Source organism: Scedosporium apiospermum, assembly GCF_000732125.1.
Source record: "Scedosporium apiospermum strain IHEM 14462 chromosome Unknown SEQ_SAPIO_0102, whole genome shotgun sequence".
Taxonomy (NCBI): domain Eukaryota; kingdom Fungi; phylum Ascomycota; class Sordariomycetes; order Microascales; family Microascaceae; genus Scedosporium; species Scedosporium apiospermum.
In genome coordinates, this window is record NW_015971803.1 from 298,601 (window position 1) to 311,334 (window position 12,734).

At 50.6% G+C, this 12,734-nt stretch overlaps 2 protein-coding genes and 3 pseudogenes across 2 annotated transcripts; 1 reads left to right on the plus strand and 4 right to left on the minus strand.

Annotated features, from left to right (window-relative positions):
- SAPIO_CDS6375 lies at positions 1-1,185 on the plus strand (annotated as a pseudogene; the record flags this gene model as incomplete).
- A 1,132-nt stretch (positions 1,186-2,317) lies between these two features.
- On the minus strand, positions 2,318-4,207 carry SAPIO_CDS6376 (uncharacterized protein; the record flags this gene model as incomplete). Its single annotated transcript, XM_016788496.1, has 3 exons — positions 2,318-3,090; positions 3,272-3,822; positions 3,894-4,207. 3 exons carry the CDS (start codon positions 4,205-4,207, stop codon positions 2,318-2,320), a joined length of 1,638 nt encoding a protein of 545 aa, XP_016641930.1.
- An 84-nt stretch (positions 4,208-4,291) lies between these two features.
- SAPIO_CDS6377 (uncharacterized protein) lies at positions 4,292-6,072 on the minus strand (the record flags this gene model as incomplete). The annotated part of the gene is made up of 4 exons (XM_016788497.1): positions 4,292-4,718; positions 4,800-5,619; positions 5,730-5,834; positions 5,916-6,072. The coding sequence occupies 4 exons, from the start codon at positions 6,070-6,072 to the stop codon at positions 4,292-4,294; spliced, it is 1,509 nt and encodes a 502-aa protein (XP_016641931.1).
- A 132-nt stretch (positions 6,073-6,204) lies between these two features.
- Positions 6,205-6,840, minus strand: SAPIO_CDS6378 (annotated as a pseudogene; the record flags this gene model as incomplete).
- A 3,560-nt stretch (positions 6,841-10,400) lies between these two features.
- SAPIO_CDS6379 lies at positions 10,401-12,020 on the minus strand (annotated as a pseudogene; the record flags this gene model as incomplete).
- Positions 12,021-12,734: the final 714 nt, after the last annotated feature.

The following is a 12,734-nucleotide window of genomic DNA, read 5'->3' on the forward strand; positions in this document are numbered from 1 at the left end:
ATGACAACAAAGGCAAACACCTCAATCCTGATCTCCGGTGCCAGCATTGGTGGGCCAGCCCTGGCTTACTGGCTAGCAGAATACGGCTTCACAGTCACCGTCGTTGAACGGGCGCCCGAGCTACGCAAGGGTGGCCAGGCAGTTGACTTCAAAGGGGCAATCCACAACACCGTCATTACACGCATGGGTATCAAAGATGATGTCTACGCAAACCAAACTGGGGGAACTGATCAGCCCATCGTTGACTCCGAAGGCAAGGTTCTCACCGTAATGACAGCCAGTTTCACGGGTGGAGATGTCGAGATCCGCCGCGGTGATTTGGCGAGTATATTGTATGAACGGACTGCATCGCGATGCACTTATCGATTCGGCGATTCAATCACTTCCCTGACGGAGACGGAAAAGGGAGTCGATGTCACGTTCCAAAATGGTGCACCGCAGACTTTCGACCTCGTTGTTGGTGCTGACGGCATACACTCAAACACTCGCCGACTGGTTTTCGGGCCCGAGACCAACTACGTGAAGAACACGGGCTTTTATTATGCTCTCGCAGAAATGGACAATGCCGGCGGACCGTGGATGTACAACGAACCTGGTCGCATGGCCTCACTAGGTGGTCCTAAAGCTCCCGTCTTCTTCGTCTTCCATTACGCCGAAGAAAACCTCAACCAGGCCCCGGTCGAACGCCAGAAAGAGGTTCTAGCTTCAATATATGAAGGGGCTGGATTCAAGGTACCTGAAATCCTTAAGGCACTCCCCGAGGCCCGTGATCTCTATGTGGATACGATTAGCCGTGTTGAGATCGGCCATTACGCCAAAGGTCGCGTCGTTCTCCTGGGTGATTCCGCCTACGGGAATACGCTAGGGGGTTTCGGAACAGGACTCGCCACTGTCGGTGCCTACGTATTGGCTGGAGAATTGGCCCTTGCCGATGGTGACCATAAGGTGGCCTTTGCGAATTACGAGGCGGCGATGAAGAAGTATGCCACGGTGGCGAGGCAAGGCAACGCCGGTCGATTTCTCGCGCCGCGGACAAAGCGCGGTATCAAGATGCGGAACATGGTCTTCAAGTACAGTCCTTTGTTCAGCGCTCTGGAAAAGTTGACCGATCGGTTTGCGACTGATATTGAGTTGAAGGATTACGGGGCCTTGCTTGAGGAGCGGAGGAAGAAGCGAGCCGGTTGATTCTTCGTCTCATATAAACCGGTTTTGTTCCCCGAGAAGGTAGAAACAGTCCTTTGGGTACTTGTTATACCGAATCCTGTTTAGAGGAATGAATGATATTAGCTTAAGGACATGTGCTTCCGTTTATGCCTTTGGAAATATATGCATCTCTTTTTCTCTGGTGGCATTCGAAACCCCAGGAAGTTATGAAAGCCTTGGAAAGAGGCTCGGACGAATCCTCTATGTAATCATGTGCATAATCTTATGCTATGCCTTCATGGGCACTCGGTCTACCTATTATTAACGCGTGGAAAGTCATTTGATGATCGTGCTGGGTTCATTTGTTTTGCGTGCCAATGGGCAATCCGCAGCCGAGTCCTGGTAATGGCTCGTATCAAATGGCATTGGAAGAGCCTGTAATGAAGCTATATCCTTTTGGTTTGCTCTGATATTAGATCATATCTGCATAGAGCTAACTTGTGTAAGCCTAAATAGAATGATTGGTGAACAAAACACACAATACATCCACTATTTCTCGGCGCCAAGCAATGTAATAGTCAGGAACCAAGTATGCCTCTTGCATTTGCCTCGGATGGCGAAGCGGTCGAAGGATCCGGAACGGAATGAAGTGGGTGCATAGAATTACGCGCAATCTGCCAAGCGCCGGACCCGTGAATGTCGGTGCGATCGACAAGAGCGAGGAAGTTGAAGTTGACGATGTTAAAAGGCTTGGCTAGAACACCAAGCCGCCAAGCACACCAGGAACGTAGGACGGAGGATGATTTGCGGACATTCTCCTCCTTTTCTTCAATTATCTACTAGCCGAAATTCACGTACATCTACTTGATACTGTAAGAGTGGTCGCCATCACGGAGTAACAGGATGCCATATGCTCTCGGCGAATACGCTGCAAGTATAGGGGTAGGTTGTGTTCCTCAACTGTGCTGTTGTAGGTAGGAAACTCTCTACCTCGCTGCATCGACCGCCTGGTTAAATACACTACTCGAACAGTTCAAAATAGCTCCAACCACCGCGTGTGGTTGAGCCAAGTCGTGTGCGATCGTATTACCTTGTTGGATTAAGCCCAAACCTTTATGAACTTAGCTTCAAACTCATTCTTCAGACGCTGAAAAGCCAGGAGAACAAGCTTGAGTTACTCGCCCTCACTACCCCGTTGACTTGTATAACCACTCGACTCGCCATCAAGGAGACAACCGTCTTCTTCCGCTGAACTAGAGTCAATATCGTCCTCCCAACTGTCCGGAACGGCTGTGTCCCGCGCCTTAGCCTTTGAACTGGAGGCTGTGCATTTATCTCGAGTGGCCGCTGTGCTGGCATGCTGATCATCAGAGTCGTCAGACTCATCTTCCATGGTACTGCCGACATCCTGGATATCCATCATGGCGGCGTCGTCGACAATTTCCTCGCCAAAGAAGTTGGAGAGGCTTGCTGTGATGGTTGATAGGACAAGAGAAAAGTCCTTGAGGCGGAACCAAACATCTCCGCGCCTGATCTTGTTATCGTCGACGAGGGCTTTCATGTTCCCGTGCTTGAAAAAGTCGTAGATGTATGCATTCCACGGGACCCAGTTCGTATCGTATAGGTAGATCAGGATGTACGGCACAGCCGATTCCTCGAGGAATATATCGCCGCGGACCGTAGTGCAGAGTTCGTGAATTGACTTGAACTTGTCGGTGAAGCCCGAGAGGGCGGAGAATGGTGAGCGGAGCTTGGTGGGAGGCAAACATTTGCGGGCGGAACTGAGCTGCCGACTATGCTTTCCCTGAGATCCGAACTTATGCTTGGTGAAGGGCAAAGTGTCATCAGATACACCGCTCAAGTGCTGGTGAACATAAGTCTCGACGTATGTTCGGAATATGTCGAGCGTGTCCTCGTTATGTTGGCATAGGATACCCTCTGCCTCGACTGGCAACGGCGGCAGAACCACAATGGACGTCGAAGGACGGACAACTTCAGCGAGGAATTTATGGTCGTTTATAGTTCTTGAGAGGAAACCGGCAGAACAGATGGCATAGAACTAGAACCAAGTCCAAGAGAACTTTGCTCGGATTCCGGTGCATGTCTTTGCAGAGTCTGTTGAAGTAACCTTCCTTGAGCAGGGAATGGAATGCAAAGACGGCGTTCTCAGTGAAGTACAAATGTCCCACCAGGCCCGTAAAGTTCAATGGCGTGCCGTCTTGCGAGAGAAGTTGCTGCCTTCGAAGGTACTCGATGGAGAATCGGACATGATGTTTGATGGCCATCTGGCTCTCAGGGCCACCAAGGTAGATACGTGTTTGTGACAGCATAGATTGGACCGCGTCGATTGCATATTGCGAATTCTCCGTATGGTGCCAGAACCCGAGTAAACGAAGCATCAGAGTTGTGGAGAGGGGAAAATGGCCTTGGAGATCCGGGAGTCTCGACGACATGATTTCGTATGCGCGCTCAAGTTCTATGCCAGCAAAAACGACGTTCCCAAGAAGGTCGAAGCTCCGGCGACCGGCTCGGCCAGCCCCTTGTTGATAGGTGAGGGTGGTGAGGTAGACAGAGTCACCTAAAAATATGACAGTCTTGCATGGCATGTTGATGCCCAGAGCCAAAGTTCCGGTAGCGATGACGACGGTCAAGAATCCTCTACGGAACAACATCTCAACCCTAGAATATTGATGGTTAGAAAATTCACACTTCGTCGTGCCAAAAGCTAGCAGAAAGGGAGGAAGACTTACACTTGTCGATAGACACGATTCATGCCAGCGTGATGCACGCCTATGCCACGCCTGAGGGCCTGAATCAATCCCGGCTTCAAGTTGGAGTTAGCGAGAGACTCGATGTGCTGTTTCAGCTCGGATGGGAGAAGTTTGGAATGATCAGCAAAAGAAAAAAGATGTATAGGTGCATCCATATCGAAGCTTTGCATCGGGTGAGCCTCCCGGCTTGCCTCCGCTTGTATGGCGTCCATCTTGGACATGCCTTCTTCCATTTTCGGTGCGGCATTGGCCTTGCGGTCAGCAGTCCTCTTCCACTTGTGGTATTCAGCCATCTTGTGTTTCCACTCGAGGCTCTCTTCCTTCCATTTATTCTCGGCCAATTCCAGGCGCTGCAGAAGAGAGAATGCCGTCTTTTCTCAGTAAAGGCGATCGTAGTTGAACAGCAAGGCCGGAAGAGCCCCCTTCTTGTGGAGGTCAACAAGGAGTGGAAAAGCAATGGAGGTTAGGCTGCCAGCGTCGGCAGACATGGGGAGACGAAAGTCTGACTCGTCATCAGTCTCATCAAATGTGGGCAGTTTAGACGCTTGAGAAACCGTAGACTGTAGAGTGTGTTGCACAGAAGAGAATGGCGAATCCGGGTCTACCATCCATGCTTTGAGGACATCCTTCAGGGCCGCCTCCCATTTCACCACGTCGGATTTCCTGGCGACATCCTTCAGGAACTTTCGAGGGTTCAGAGCATCGGAAATCGGGTATTTGCTCGTTTGATGCTGAATTAGGCATTTCCAGAGTGTCAAGCAATCTCGCGGTTCAAGGGCGACGTCATCTAGATTCTCACGGCTCCTAGTATATATTATTAGATACATGACACCGAGGGTGGCGTGAAAGAATCCATGGGAAAGAAAAAAGAGAAAGGAGATGTACCTGTTGGTTAAGCTTGCGACTGGGTGAATAGCAGCAAACCTGGAGTAGCCCTGCCTGGTTTCTCCATCCGCATTGGCATCAAGGCCAGGAACAGGAAGAAGATTGCAGGGCTTGAGACCGGAAAACATGTAGTTTCGGGGTGTGAAGTAGATGAACTTGCGTAAGTCAGAGTATCGAGACGAATGAACAACCATCTCCAGATCAAAGCCCTTGGCCTTCTGAGCACCCTCCAGCCAAGCCTTGAACTCGTGAGGGTTGCCGATGGTGGCTAAGAGAGCAATGATGGGACAGGGAGCGAGGAGCAGTAGCTGTTCCCAGATGACACCATCGACCGATTGGCCAATGCAATGAACCTCGTCGAAGATAATCCTCTTGACCCGACGGGACCAAGAGTCTTTCGATTTGGAATTAGTCGGGGCCATGAGCATAATCTGCAGGGTATGCGGAACAATGACGAGGATCTGACAGTTTGTGGAATTGTTCACTCGATTATCTCTGGTATGAATGGCCCAAACACATCGCGTATTGTGCTTGTACGACTCTGTGAACTCGGCCTGGATCTCGGCGGCGATTTGGTTGACGAGCGCTTTTGTAGGCGCGACGTAGACGAGAACGTCCTCATCGCTCGGCTGCATAATCTTCTTCATCGCATAAAACGATACGAATGTCTTGCCAGATGAAGTGGGAGCGATAACTTGGAGACTCTTGTTCTCATCAATAGCATCCAAGACTTGTGGCTGCCAGGTGTCGGGGTTGAACCGGGCCCGAGGATCGGGCGTGGGATCGAAGCTCGATCGAGGTAAGGACCACAGAATTGAAGCTGAAATTCAAGTGGGTCGAAGTCGTCATCTAGCTTGGGGAGCTCCTTCAATCGTGGGAACGGCAGAGGGCGCTCGTGAGAGGCGTCTCCTGAGAAGGCTAGTTGAAGACCAGCAGATTTGGCCATGGGCGCCAACTGGCTGGCGACTGTGGGAGAAAGCGATGTAGCCTCGAGACTGGTGACAGTTTTCCAAATGAGGGCATGTGTATAGAGGCCTAAAATTATGGCAATAATATCAGTAACATTGAAGGCAAATCTTACGTGAGTTCAATGTTGCAATTACGGGAACGACAGACCATTAAACCCTTTGCCATTCTGTTTCATCTGAATCCTGGCGAGGATATTGCAGGCGTAAAGAGCAGCCTCTCCGCCCACGGTCCCAAGGTCAGCAGCCGACAAATTGTTCAAATACCGAGATAGTTTCTGAAACCTCTTGACAAGGTCACTTTCCATCTCGAACTCCGAGCAGCGATTCTTTCACGCAGGGAGAGCCCCATCAGCCTTCGCCTCTAGCTTTTCTTCCTGGATTTTCCGGGCACCTGCCAGGGCATTTTGGCGACCGCCCACCACGAGCTTGGATGTCGACTACTTCGGCTTGTGCGACCAAGGCTTTTCAGTCTTCTGAGCGACGGGCTGGGACGTGACAATAACCTCAGGGGTGATACCTTTGCCTGCAGAGTTCGTTAGGCTCGCAGCGTAGGCAATGGTGTCGGCCATATGCTTCTGGTTTCGTTTGTGGGCGAAGAATCCGAATTTCTTCAAGGGCTTTCGCTTCGGATCGACCGACCGCTTTGAGTTATGCCAGTGGGTAAGATCTTTGAAGACCCCGCTCTTGCTCTCAAGAGCTGGGGAGTCGACCGCAATAACTTCGACGTCCTCGAGTAGTTCGTCGAGAACTGGGTGACGGAAAGGTAAAACAGACCGTTTCTGGTGGCCTGGGGAAAGCACAGGCTCAGGGCTTCCGCTCTCTACTGAAATCCCCGAAATGTGGCTCGAGAGGTCGATCCCAGAGTATTCATGGAGGCGTCGAATCATGGCTTCGATGCGCGTGACAACATCTTGATGCAGTCGGAGAGAATCCATGTTTCGGAGAACGCGGCGAAGGACGCGGCCGTCGATGAGGTCTGCAATGTACCATTCTAGGCGTGGGGACAAGACCTCCTGCTCCAGGATGGAGATGCAAATTTGACTGAAGGCTTTGACGAAGTCATGGTAGAGCATGTCTATCTGGTTTTAGTTCGGTAATGCCAAGAGTCCTGTCGCCAAGGTCAACCTCTGCCAATACATAGCTAGGTAATACTGGGCGGCTCTACTACCCATGACATCCTGCTCTCCCCAGCTGTTCACCGAATACTTTTTCGGATGTGGCTGCACCCGCCCCATTTAACCCTGACCGGTCTTACGTCTTGTATTTTAGTTTCCGTTGTCTTTCTTCCTTTTGTTTCCCGCCATATTTTCCCTTCGACCATGATTATCTTCTCCAAAGCACCTATACCGTCAGCTATGTTAACCCAGCCCAAAGTGACTAGCCTATTAACTTGCGCCCTTCGCCGTCAAAGGAAAGAATCTTATCTAACCTAGCTCCTGTGCTGTGGATAAGCCCTGTTGCGCACGAGCATGGCTGAACAGCGCCAAGCCGTCTCCTGCCAGTTGGCCATCTCGCCCCTTATATCGCCCATCCTATAAGAAGATGACAAAACGAACGAGCCATTTTACGATGAATGGAGCCATCTACGCATAGCCCCTAGTCACTTAGTCGAGCTCAGCCAATAAACGGGTGCAAGAGACAGCAAAATGTCATCGGCATCTTTTATAAGGCCCACGAACGAGTCCTTTGCAGACCGAGCCATTTTATGATGAATGAAGCCATCTATGCATAGCCCTAGTCACTTAGTAAAGCTCAGCCAATAAACAGGTGCTAGAGACAGCAAAATGTCATCGGCATTTATTATATGGCGGTGAGCACCTGTAGTTCGAATCAGCGGCCTAAAATACCTCCACTAGCTGCACCTGGCCGTTCCAATAAATACAAAGTGAGACTGACAAATAGTACTACAAATAGACTCCGTTCCTTCGCGGTCGAATCTAACTGGCACCCTTACTCGCCAGCTAATGTGAAGAGACCGTTATAGAATCGACAGCCTTTCCTCAGAATGGATCTATCACTGTGGGAGAGAGCAGCCCAGAGCCAGTCATGCTGGCGCCCCGACGGTAGCACGATCCCGGACGAACCGTGCTTCCCCGACGCTGACGTGAGCGTTTGCTGCTACGCGAACCATACGTGCATGTCGAATGGCATGTGTCGGTTTCCCGACGACGAGATGGCCGGGCGGATGCGGTATATTCGAGGCAGCTGCACGGATAAGTCTTGTATGTCGCCCCCTATTTGCTATTAGTGGTAGCGGAAAAAAAGGAAAGAGGAGAGAAAAAAATAAGCCTAGGAAAAAAGAAGGAAAGTAAAGGAAAGCAAGAAAAAACACAAAATGTGCTCGTATATCTAATATTCCGTGTCTTTCTAGGGATGGATCCGAAATGTCCACCATATTGCCTCGAAGGTAAAAAAATAACCAAGTTAACGACGAAAAAGTTAACTCTAGGTTAGAAGGCCGAACCTAAGTAAGCAGATACTAAAGGAACGTTGTGACACCCAGGGTTGTACATGGTCGAGTGCCCCAATGGATCCTTCTGCTGCGAAGACGGCGACCGTGAAAGCGATGCCATAGCCGGTACCTGTTGCGAAGGTGCAGTGGAAGACCTCTTCCAGGCCCCCTCCGGCACGACCGTTACCGTCATTGGCGCGACGGGCTTTGGTGAAAGTGCGACCCCGACCGCGACTTTCTCACCAACTGGGAGTGACGGCGTACTAGGTGGAGACAAGGGCGGCGCCGATGCGCTCGGTGTGGGGATCGGGGGGTGGTATTTTCGGGCCCGTTGTCGTTGCGGCGTTAGTACTCTTCCTGATTGGATAAGGTGTGGCCTCCTCCATGTGGCCTCCTCCATTCATTGCAGTCATGGGTGAATATCACGACTGGGCGGAGCACTTTCCATGAATTCGGTGTCCCGTACTGTCCATTTAAATATCCACTATTACAGTATTTAAATATCCACTAATATTTAAGTGCCCCCTATTACTTCCTTGCTCCACTAACATTTAAATAACGACGGACTTCCATCCAGTCGGAGTTGAAACAGAAGCATTCTATTATAGAAAATTTCTATAGCAACGTCTATTAGTATTCAGTCATAGATGACCCCGATCCGAGCCACGCCCAGGACCAAATCTCTCGGTTGCAAAGCAGGTTTCCCGATGTCAAGATTGATGCGCTGAAAGTAAATGCCACAGATGAGGACGGCGTCAACGCAGCCATGGAAGAGACGTCCGGGTTCTCGGATCTGTTGATGTTTTGGTTTGCTTCGTTGAGACTTTGAAGATGCCGCCTCCCACTTGGCTGATTTATTGCAAGCTATGCCGCCGAAAACTGTTTTCGCCTCCTTCCGTAGCCAGCTACACGGCATTGATGGAAAAGAGACCCTGAAAAGAAGTACAAAGCTGCTTTGACAAAAAGGCGATGTGTTGAATTGCCGTGGAATCAGATCAGGCATTTTTACTCGCAAATGTAGTACCACAGCTGCCGGATAGCCTCCTCGGGTTTGCTTGCGCTGTGTGCTTGGTGCGAGCTGGCGGAAACCGCTTGCCTTGCCGTCACCGGCTCTGTGATGCCTGTGTCCTACTTTGCGGCGAGCGAGACCAGCTGTGGTCCCGACCTCAGAACTCTGCATACTTCGGTCTCTACCAGACGATCGACACATTTACCAAGTCCGTAAAGTTTCACTCGATCATCACAGGCGCCAAATACCCTGTCCATTTTCTTCAATGCCTTCCGTGTATTCAACTGCTCATTTGGTGTTTACGGGAGGGTTAATGCAAGTGTGTAAGTGCTGGGTTGGTGCCGCTGAATAGTGTGTTTGAAATTTTCCGTGTGCTTTGGGGGGGCAATATCTATCAGGTTTATCGGCTCGGAGAACGCCATTCTATGCTCCTCTCCCTTCTCTACCCTACTGCACCATGGATAATTAATCTTACTCTGCCGGATCCACCGCCGGGTGAATTTCTAGATCTACTGAGACGGGCTAGTGTGGCACAGCCAGCCAAATCAGATCAATATAACAGGGTGGTCGGTCAATGGTCGGATATCGAACCTTCGCAGAAGTAGCCACACAAGCTCCTAGAAGACTCGAATGGACATCAAATTATTAATCAATTAAATGAGAGCAAAGATACCATAAGAAGACGTTACAGGATAGGAACGGTGACTAAAGGATAACACTTATACAATTTCTTTTCGTTTTCCCTCCCCGGCTATGCCGCAATTAAGCGGCTGGGGCGTTATGGTGGATGGATTTGTACGGTGGTATTCGGGCAGTAGTTGACTTGATCTCTAGGATTCGACAAGGGAATCCTGAGTTGGCGAGAAGATGCAGCATCTATACATATCGATTATCAAGACACTCGCCTAATTACGAAGAGGCCCGGAGAAGAGTGAAAACGTGACCGAGTCGATTACAAAAAAAATAAAAATAAAAATAAAAATACTGTAACGCTAACCAATCGGGCAAGGATTGCTTGAATAAACTCGTGCTGTGCATCTTTCCACACGAAACTTCCCGATCATGACCTAAGGATCGCCTGAGTAAAGAGGCGAGACGTGGTATGGGTGGCTGGAGTTTGGTGAGGGCAATCTGTACGTAAAGCAACGTCACAGTCCTAGCCCCTCAATCACTCAAGCACAGGCATCCTTAATAGGTACCTCGCTGCACCAATCTGCTGGGTTATTGCAAACCTGGAGACAATCCTGGCCAGGATTCACCACAACTCGATGCGACTGGCCACCATCCTGAGCCCAAGTAAGGCGATATTGCAGAACTGATTCTGCAGGTTTGAAACCCGCCTGACAGAAGCAGAATCCCTTGTCCTTGTTGGGCGTATTAGTTCCCGGCTGGAATCTGACGCAGCTTGCACGTGTGCCACATTGGTTGATTGGACCAAGGTCGCAAGGCTCGGCGCATGGCGGGGTGTCGACGCATTGGACCGGCTCTCCAAGACCAATCTTGCTAGCCGTGAGGATGAATTCCATGAGGCCGGCACCCACCTCGAGCATATTCTTCTCAAATGTCGTGGCGTCCGGGTAAAAAACGTCTTCACATGGTACGCCGTGGTGGCGGCCAGGGACGTTCCCAAATTCCAGCGTAAAACCGTGGATCTTGCTGTTGTCGATGTTGTCAATGTGTCGAGAATAGGCGTAGTCATCTGACGTTCCGCAGGTTGGATACAGTCCGACGGACTGCTTGGCGACGTATATTCGTCCTGTAGAAGCCACCATTGCATCTGCCATTTTGTGCGCGGCCAGGACTTTTTCATCATAGTCAGCCTCCGGAAGGTATTCCATATATTCCAGCCCCGCCTGATCTGGAATGACCCCGATCTTTCCGTGATGTGCTGGGTTTTGGAAGTTCATGCTGGGCTCGCGCCACTGGTTCAAGTCGTCGCCCCAGTTATAGAGGACAAGACCTTCCTCAGAACCGGAGTGAATATCCATAAACCATCGAAGCTTCTTGAATTTGTCCATCGTCCACCTAATGCTCTCGGTTTCTGGCTCTGAAAATGCGTTGAGTCCCTGATAGACCTCAGAGGTTGGGCCTGCCGACGCAGGAGAAACACCTGGCGCGAACTTGTTGATGTCAAAAATGAAGTCGAAGTTACGATTGAGGTCTACATCGTTCCTATTCTTCCTTGAATTAAGGCAGCCGCGAGTGTTTTCGACGTTGTCCTTGAGAACATCTGGGTTCACGGCAGGCAGGATGACAATCCCAGCTTCCAGTGCCATCTTGACCTCTGTAGATGTGTATGATTTGCCTCCATATGTCAAGCCGGTTGTAGCAGCATCGGCGTGGAGTAGATCAGAGATGAAGTAGATTAGGTTGTCTGGGCCGCCGCGCTCACGGGGATGGATGCCGGCAATCATGAGAATGGGGAACGCATCGTCACAGTTCTCCCCCTTGCGGATCTTCCATCCGTGCAGGGATGCACCGCCGACGGACTGGTAGGGTGTCGTGAACTTGGTTACTAAGGTTGGGAAGCTGATGAGAAGAGCGTCCATCGCCGATTCGATCTCATCGTGGTTCAAGATGCTTGAGGGAACTGGGCCGCCGAGTCCGAGACCTTGAGGCACGACACCCGCTACTGAAAAACGATTCCCGCTCCCAAAGGGGTGTTTTGGTCCCCGGCGGGTGAGCATAAATCGGCGAGGCAAGGAGACGGGGGTGTTGCTCCCCTCGAAGACACATGCCCACGTCTCGGCGAAGAGACCAGCGATGAGAGTATATGAAACGAGGAGCTTCATGATAGAGAAAGTTTCGTATGGAAAAAGGGTAGGATGAGAGGATGGATTAAAATGGTGGTACAATTCTAAAGTTGAGAGCCTCACGTACTCCGAACCCTTTTATACCCGAAAATCGTATCTATGACCCACGGCTCCCTAGGCCTCAATGCCGTCAGTCGTTATCGATGACATCTAAGAAGTCCCTTTTTGCTGATGTATGTCTCTAAACAGTATTCAGTGGATCCTAAACGACACTTTGGAGTAGTGAGGTGATTCTAGACACTCGTGATTGGGTCAATACCAAGGATTAGCATGCGTGACCTCCACGCTGAACACACTACGTGGCATCCAAAGGTATTTTCATTGTTCTCCACTAACACTGGACAGGAAGCGATCAGGCGGATGAGATCCGTTGATTCTCTCCTTGACGTTGATTGGGTATGGCTGTCCAACTTCTCCTCTCTGCTGCGACGGATGCTTTCGGCCAAGCGTTCGGTCAGGCAGCATGTGGGAAGCGAATATCCCTATCGGGCAATATTTCGTGTCGCCGACTCCACTCGGCAGCCACAGTTGCTCGCGTTTATTTATAGGACTGAATAAAGCGTATCCACATGGGGCTGTTCAGCCGCTCCCTAACTCAGTGACATTCTCGAATCCCTTCATTCGTCAGTCGCTAGGCTTTGCGGTTCGGTGATGCCAACAGGCATACTCGTAGGCTGTGAATGTTCAGCCACT